Genomic DNA, 8,591 nt, shown 5'->3' on the forward strand with positions numbered 1-8,591 from the left:
CGTTTGAGCCAAGTCACAATCGCTTCGCTAAAATCTGAACACCATTGCTACTACTCTCCCACCGCCCCAATGGGCTCAACCGCCACAGATATTATCCAAGTCCAAGTCGCGCTTGAATTTCGCCATAACCATGGACCTCATTAGAATACCAACCGAACATGCATCTTTAATTGCTCTACAAGGACATTCTGATACGAGCTCCTTAACCACGGATAAAACAAAACCACTATTGCATCTATATCCGTCGGAAGATCGAATACGTACCTTGTCAATATCAGCGATTACTGCAACCATTGGCTCTACGGGCTCCACATCGCTACAAGCACCATTTGTGTCGATTCTTGCGCTAGTATTCGCTACCTCGGGAGTTTCTGGTTGCAACTCCACCTCAAGCTGAACACTGCCCGGATCTGTATTAACATTGCCACAAACACTCCTAGCTTGAAGTCCTGGAGACTCGTCAAAGGTAACTTTTCTGCTGCGAACAGGTAAATTTATATTTGGGCACCACAACCGATAACCCCACTCACCTCGTGCATAGCCATGGAATATGCACCTTGCCCTCACATCGAGCTTACCATCACTTACTCGATAATAACAAGGGCAATCAAACATTCTAAAAGTAGAATAATCAGCAACGTTACCTGACCACACTTCTTCGGGAGTCCGAAATCCGATCGCTGTCGATGGAGATCCGTTCACCGGGTAGCTCACCATATTAAGCGCATCCGCTAGAATTCTTCTAGCCATACCAGTACTAGAGATTATTTTATGGGCCATCCCTAGTAATGTTCTGCTCATCAATTCTGTAAACTGTTGTGGTCTACTAGCACTAGTGCGGTGTTTCACTATGCCCTTTGTCATGCAGAATTTATTTACCAGCTTCAAGCGGGACTCCATGCTACTGTCAGTACGCACATGCATGATCGACTTACCGGTCTCCGTCTCGATCAAAGCTCTTGACTGCATATTCCCGACAACAACATCAAACTTGTGCACCGGCACAGACACCCGAGTCTTCCTCGAGCGGTAGTTAGTCTCTCGAACGGATGTCGACGTCTCCGGAGCGAAACCCGTCCATGTCTCACCTTGAAGTTCATACAAGCCACCATGCTTGATTCCTTTCATTATCACCGGGGCACCTCGAACAATCTTCAGAACTCCATCATGTGAAGAATACCCGCATCCAACTGAATCTAGGGCACCCAAGGAAATTAAGTTCTTTTTCAATTCTGGAACGTATCTTACTCCAGTCAATGTCCTCACAATACCATCATGCATCCCGATTTTAACATCACCAACACCCACAACATCGCATTCAGCATTGTTCCCCAACTGCGCTTTACTACTATCCGTGCACCGATAAGTAGCAAACCAGTTCCTATTTAGTGTAGCATGAAAAGAACAACCAGAATCCATAATCCATCCGTCAAATGACAAATGCTCGGTGACGGACAAGACCCTATCGACACCATCAAAATCATCAGCTACAGCTGCAACATCATCTGTAGATTCAACTCTAATTCCTTTACCCGTTTCATTTTTCAGCTTTAAGCAATTCCTTCTAAGATGCCCTCTCTTGCTACAATTTCAACAGACAAGACCGCCGGTCCTAGATCGATTGCGTCTATTTGAGTTCATACTACTTCTACTACCACGAGTATCGGTTCTTCCTCTATTTTCACCTACTAAAGCGGTAGATACATACATATTCGCCAGATTCTCTTCTACGGATGTCCTCACTTAGAATCAAATCTCGAATATCATCAAACGTCAAACTTGTTGACCCGGAGGAATTACTAACAGCGATAACTGTAGTATTCCAACTATCGGGTAATGAGGATAATAGAATCAAAGCACATACCTCATCTTCAAAGTCAATATCAATCGAACTCAATTGACTAACGATCACATTGAATTCATTGATATGATTAGCAAAGTGAGCGCACCTTCACTCATCTTCAAATTAAACGACGTCGCATCGGATAGACCTTGTTGATCGCAGAGGGCTTCTCGTACATATCCGACGGGGCTTTCATCAAACCTGCGGTGGTCTTCTCTTTGATGATATTAAACGCGACGTTACGAGCCAACGTCAATCGAATAACACCTAGCGTTCGTCTATCCAGCAATTCCCAATCGGCTTGTTTCATCGTATCTGGTTTCTCCCCGGACAGGGGCAAGTGCGGCTTCATCTGATATAGATAGTCTTCAATCTGCATCTTCCAGAAACCAAAGTCCTTCCCCTCAAATCTGTCGATTTTCACTTTTACTTCTTCCGTCGCCATCGATTCGCCTCAATTTGATAAACCTGGCTCTGATACCAATTGTTGCGCGGAACAAGCGATCGAACGATAAAATAGACAGAACAAGAAAATAAATCGGACACCGGATGTACGTGGTTCGGTCGTAGAGACCTACGTCCACGGGGAGAGCAGCAACGAATTCCACTATAGAACGAGCGATACACGGAGATTACAGACCACACTCGAGTCACTCAAACACTCACAGTGTTTCCCAAGCCCCAATTACATCCAAGAACGCACACAGTGTTTAGCCTCCAATTCCTAACGAAATAATCTCTCAATCTCGCAAAGGAATTAAAACAAATCTAACCTCAAGATTTAATCGGTCTCGACACTTGAATTCTTGATGTAATTCCACGAACAAGACGAAGTCCCAATGTCAAGCACTCGCTTGGAAACGGCGCTTCAAGAACTTCACGGCAGCACTAGCCCAAGTCTTCGTAAAAAAAAAAACGTCCACTGATATATACTCTACATATATATATGCATGAGGAAACCAACCTGACTTGAACTAGGAAACGTTGAAGTCAACTCAAACCCATACATGGATATTCACGCCTTTTGATTCACTGGATATCATTCAGATTCTCTTCTTCTTCTTCTTTTTCTTTTTTGGACGACTCTAATAGCTCAAAGGGATAAACATCCGTGGATAACAAAACAGATTTTGTTCAAATCTTGATCGCTTCTTCAACGTAGAAATAATCTGTTATATTTCATGATCAAGATAAATTTATATTCGAAATTCGAATTTTTGCTTCGGGCTCAAACTCGAGACATATTTTAACAGAGTCTTCGCCGCAAGAAGACACCGAATTCCAATTTGCTCGCCCCTACTCGTGCCCCACCTCACCTTAAAAAGCCAGAAAACAGAAAAAGCAAAAGAGAAAAGAGAGCATTGTGAGGTATGAAAAGCCTGTTTTCACTCCTCAAAAGCCAATCTCTCATAAAGTCAGTGTTCAAGTGGCAGGAGTTATTCGGCTTTCAAAGAAACCTTTCGAGGCTAAATGAATAAAATCTTGACCTTACCACCCACCACACTAGTGCTCCTCACACACAGTCAGGGGATTATCACGTAGATGGCGGACGAAATTTAGCTCAGATGCCATTCCACGAGGAATTCGAAAACGAAATCAATGTAGAAAGTACCTCGGAGTGGAGAGGAGAGTGGCCAATCTCGATCGAAGTCGAGATCGAGCTGCTGAAAAGGAAGAGTGAGTAACTAAGAGAGAGAGAGTCGGCAAGGCATCTGATAAAAGTTAGAAAGTACGGACACTCTCCCGAGGTCAACGTATCGTGTCCGACACTCTCCGACATGCGACCAACAATGTGATCGGTACTCCGGACACGCTAACGACACGCGAGTCCAACATTCTGACACGTAAGATGTCAATTTTAAGCATTTTCATTAAGTTAGGGGTGAAAATGTAAATTTATTAAAAATATATATACTTGGTCATATACCCAGCTAACCCAATAAAACCTAATCGTGAATCCCTAAAAAAAGAATAAGAAGAAACTCACCATTGATATTTTTATAAGTACGTGTCGTGTTGTGCGTCGCGTGTCGGTGTTGATGCTACTTATGATAAAAGAGTAAAAGGATTACTTGGGTTAGCAGTAAACCGGTTTGCAAGGCCGGTTTTTTCGGTAAAATCCCTCGACTCGGGATATAGAATCGGCCAATCTTTTTATCCGGAAATTGAACCGATTCCTGTGTGAACCGACTTGCCACCGCTAAGGCTGGCTTGGGCTAGTTCCCGGATTGAACTGATTCGATCGTTCACACCTAATAGCATTCGTCTGATTTATGATTATTGAAAACTCTATTGCCAATAGCATTAAAGAGGAACAAGTGATGAAGAACCCACAAATGACTCACCAGGTAGTAGATATGGATTTTCTGACCAAAAGAAAAGTGGATATTGAGTTAATCTTCTCGACAATGGGGATAAGTTTGGGCATTTAGTCAATTGAAGAGTTAAATTTTTTATTAAGGAGCTCTAATCTGATTATCGAGTTTGCTGTTAGTGGAATTCGGGCAATGAAGACTCCACAATTTTAAGCAGATACCATCTTTGCGATTTATCAAGACGGCCTCGGCTGCTACTCAGTCCTCCCCACAACTTCCAAGCAGTTGCCTCAACGACAAAAAAACAAAAGGAAAAATCCGACTACAATATTAATTGCGAAACTTCGCATGTAAGTTCTCTGAAGAGAAAGATTCCCCGACCAATTGACTACGTTGACTATGGCCCTATTTTTGACTTCGCATGCTCGCCACTCCTCCTTCCATCCATCATCAAACGAGCAAAGCCCCTCTTCTCCTGCAATTTCCCTCCTCAAAACAATGAGCCTTCAAGAAGCAACAGCAGCTGATAGTGTCAATGAGCTATATAGCTTAATTGAGGAGGACGAAAATCTCTTAGATCATGGATCCCAGGGCCCCTTCCCAAATACTCCACTGCACGTTGCCGCGGAGCAGGGGAAAACTAAAGTAGCCATGGAGATAGCCACCTTGAAGCCGCCATTCGCTCGAAAGCTGAATCGAGGGGGTTACAGTCCCATGCACTTGGCTTTGCAAAAGAAGCATTATCGCACTGTGAGGGCACTGATGACCCTTGATCCTGAATTGGTTCGAGTCCGAGGAAGAGGCGGGATCACCCCTTTGCATTTTGTAGCTGGGGAAAAAGGAGACAATGGGTGGGATAGCGTGGAGCTCCTCGAACTCCTGGCCGAATTCCTATCTGCTTGCAAATCGTCCATCGAAGACTTGACGAACCAATGCGAGACTGCAGTTCACGTCGCTGTCAGGACGGGCAACAGCGAAGCATTCAAGGTTTTGTTTGGATGGCTTAAGCGAGTCCATCTAACGCGAATCTTGGATTGGAAAGACCAAAACGGTGACACCGTCTTACACATTGCTGCATCCGAAAAGCAGCCCAAGGTATAGTTTATCGGTTTTTTGGATATTCACGCTTTTGTTTTTGGATCCTTCAATTCAAGACAATCTTATCCAGGAACAATGTTTTGGTTGGAGGATACTGAGAAAAAGGAAGGAAAGAAAGTAGTGCTGTAGAGAGATCCACCCTGTTCTAAGTTGAGAAAAAAAGTTATGATCAAAATTGTTTCCCTTAGAACTCCTATAAAACTCAGTTTTTAGTGAGCTCTAAATCTTTCTATGTTGGATGATTTCGGATAAATAATTTCCTTTCGACTCTTGACATCACAATCGCTTCCACAGAACACAACAATAGCTTAGTTTATTCTTTTCTATTCTTTCATTTTTGCCTATTGATTAGCAAAATCTCTTTCCTTCTTTCCATATCAGTCCATCCGAACATATTGTACGAGATAGAAGCTAGCCAAATGGATGCTAACAAAGGACAATCCGACAAAAACCATAAAATAATCACTTTGTTGAAGGGAGAGTTGCTCCATGATCAGTTGAATACTATGCATAGAGTATATATATGCACCTGTCTAAGGTAGTCTTTCTCTTCATAGTAAAACACCGTAAATACAAAATGTAATCAAATCCTAAACTTTTTAGTTGACGTGATTAAGTCCTAAACTTTTTTTATAAAAAGTTATGGTCATTTCGGTCATCACTTCAACGGATTCGCCTATGTTATTTACTACTCGCATGATCACTTCCTAGCTATCACCTAAACCATTTCAAGTGAAAGGACTAAATCGCACTTTTTGAAATAGACTTAGGACTTCATTAAATCGGGTGGAATGATTGTATTCAATAAGTATGGTTAAATAAACCTCTTCCCTCTGTACATCGGCCGTTGCATCACTACACTAGCATCATCAAACTCCAATAGACATATGGCCATGAGCTCATTTTGTGTACGATAGTAAAGCTTGTGACAAAGCAGCGATTGAAATTGAAGGGAACCGTGTACTTTAATTTCTTTTCCTTTGCAATTTTTTTTTCCAGATCATCAAGCTGTTGATTGGGTACACGGCTGTAAAAGCGAAGAACTTCCAAGGTAAGACGGCTCTGGACATCTTCCAAGAGAATCCTAGCGGGGACCAAGATCTAGCGAAAAGGTCACGCCGTCTAGGACGTCGGGCAATTACTCCTACCCTCTCTCTATCACAGTTTTTTAGCAAGGAACTAACTTACTTTGAGAAGTGCGCAAATTGCTTCAGAATCCCAGATGAATCCGCTCGCAACATAATCCTTGTAGTGTCTACCTTAATCGCGGCTGCCACTTACCAAGCCGCTCTCACTCCTCCAGGAGGATACTGGCAGGATTCCTCTTCAAATGCCACCACCAATTCCACTGTCGTTATCACCAATTCCAGCAGCATTGATTCCGGAAAAAAACATCAAGCCGGAGATATTATCCTGAAAGGTTGGGGATTCACTGTGTACACGATCCACAATAGCATGGCCTTCTTCGCCTCCATCACCACAATCTGGGCTACCACTTTTACTGTAGAGGCCAACCCTTTGCTTCACATCCCAATACCCCTTCTCTGCGTTGCTTACTATTGGTCTCTTGGTATCCAAATTCCGCAAGACTGTGAGGCGGCAGACTTTTACCTACTTGGACTTTTTGGGTTCTGTTTGATCGCCGTGTTTGGTGCTCCCGTGCTCTGGAAGATAAAGTACGAAAGAGCTCGACGACGAATCGATGCCACAAGGGGATGCGTCGCAACTTTTGACGATCGAAGGATTCAATGTGCTTGGCAAGCATTCCTTATTGTCATAATTCTTGTCATGCTAGCTTTTTTAAATTAAGGTTTGCAAGAAACGCTCTTCATGTAATGAACTGCTACATTAATTCCTTGGTCACCAAAGACCTTATAATCATGCTTGAATTCGAAACTTTCGAATAGCCTTTTTCTTAATTCCAGCTTTACAAAATGAAGCACTGAAAACGAAAAGCTTTCCGAGTCGCAACTCGCAAAGACTAACGCTAGAAGTTTATACGCCCAAAATGCGAACATAGAGTGGAATCTCTTGATTTTCTGTATTGTCGCAAACTGAGTGATCTGATAAAAGACAACAAACATGCACAGTTGCAACCCTTTTTCCTGAAAAACACAACTCAAAAGTAGAAACACTGAGAATATAACCAAATCCTAGCTAAACGTAGAAGAACTACTAGATCTTTTTATTAATTATTATTGATGTTTATCGAGGATAACATGAATTTGGCTTGCCGCCACATTAGCTCGATCATCAATCCAAGGAAATGCAGGCGAGGAAACGCTTGATGATTTCCCTGAGGAAGTCAAATTACCATGTCACTTTTTAAACCAATTTTATCAATCAATCAATCTCGACATATTGAACGAATGATAATGAAAATCCCGAATGACATGAATGAATCGAGAAACCTCCCGCACCAATCAGGTTTAACATTCCGAATCGATGACAGCACCGCCAAGGCAGAGGAAACAAAAGAATTCAACTTTCTCACTCTTTCCTTGACTAACATTCAATGCCATCACCAATCACGAATAAAACAAACCAGCAGTGGAATTCCAGAAATCACACCTTCAAACATCACAGGAAGTTGAAACAGCATCCTGACCTTCTACAATGTTTGCTCAAGCATTGCTGTTGGGAGACCTCATCAAGCCGGAAACATGATCCTGAAGGGTTGGGAGCTATTCGGGTTCACTGTCCTCAACAACACTGCTTTTTAGGCCTCCATCGGCACAATCTGGGCCACCGCTCTTTCACTAATGTCTGCTTTGGACATGCGGTTCTCATGATTTTGATCTTCCGAGGGCCGCCCATATAGCCCTCATAAAATGCATCTTGCAAGTCTAAGGAGGACCCAACACATATAAACCATCCCAAAACCTTCTCCCTAAGCAATGTGGGACAAAGAGCCATGCACACCCCCTCTCTTTGGGGATGTTACAACAGGAATTTTCCTAGGGTCATTTTATTACTCCTCGGTGATCATCGTGTCTTGTCTCCCCTTGTTTGTGGCTATATCGTGTGGTATTTTCCAATCAAAGATGAGATACCATAACACATATAAAAATGTGAATAGTAGGAGTATTAGGTCAATATAAATCTCAATAAGGTTTTGCTTTTTCTTTTGTGTTCATAAGCTTAAATATGCTTAAATGGAACTATCGCAATATCAATAAATATTAAAAAAAAGGTAATAAAGTATATAAAAGAAATACATAATTGTTTTCATCTAGGAAATAGGTTGAAATGAAAATATATTCATACATATGAGCAATATAGCAAAAAACTTGTGAATAGTCGTGGAGGACTGATTTGAGTTTGTTATGAAAAGT

At 42.2% G+C, this 8,591-nt stretch overlaps 1 protein-coding gene across 1 annotated transcript; it reads left to right on the forward strand.

Annotated features, from left to right (window-relative positions):
- Positions 1-4,656: 4,656 nt before the first annotated feature.
- Positions 4,657-7,979, forward strand: LOC115732286 (ankyrin repeat-containing protein BDA1-like). Its single transcript, XM_048284849.1, has 3 exons — positions 4,657-5,253; positions 6,256-7,013; positions 7,886-7,979. The coding sequence occupies exons 1-3, from the start codon at positions 4,657-4,659 to the stop codon at positions 7,977-7,979; spliced, it is 1,449 nt and encodes a 482-aa protein (XP_048140806.1).
- The last annotated feature ends 612 nt before the right edge of the window (positions 7,980-8,591 follow it).

This window comes from Rhodamnia argentea, chromosome 9, assembly GCF_020921035.1.
Source record: "Rhodamnia argentea isolate NSW1041297 chromosome 9, ASM2092103v1, whole genome shotgun sequence".
Taxonomy (NCBI): Eukaryota; Viridiplantae; Streptophyta; class Magnoliopsida; order Myrtales; family Myrtaceae; genus Rhodamnia; species Rhodamnia argentea.

What these genes read in the sequence shown, in the direction of transcription:
- LOC115732286 (XM_048284849.1), top strand. Translation starts at nt 4,657, where the DNA reads ATGAGCCTTCAAGAAGCAACAGCAGCTGATAGTGTCAATGAGCTATAT. An exon ending in CATCCGAAAAGCAGCCCAAG is followed by an intron (nt 5,254 to 6,255) that starts GTATAGTTTATC and finishes TTTTTTTTCCAG; the next exon opens with ATCATCAAGCTGTTGATTGG. An exon ending in CGAAGGATTCAATGTGCTTG is followed by an intron (nt 7,014 to 7,885) that starts GCAAGCATTCCT and finishes TGTTTGCTCAAG; the next exon opens with CATTGCTGTTGGGAGACCTC.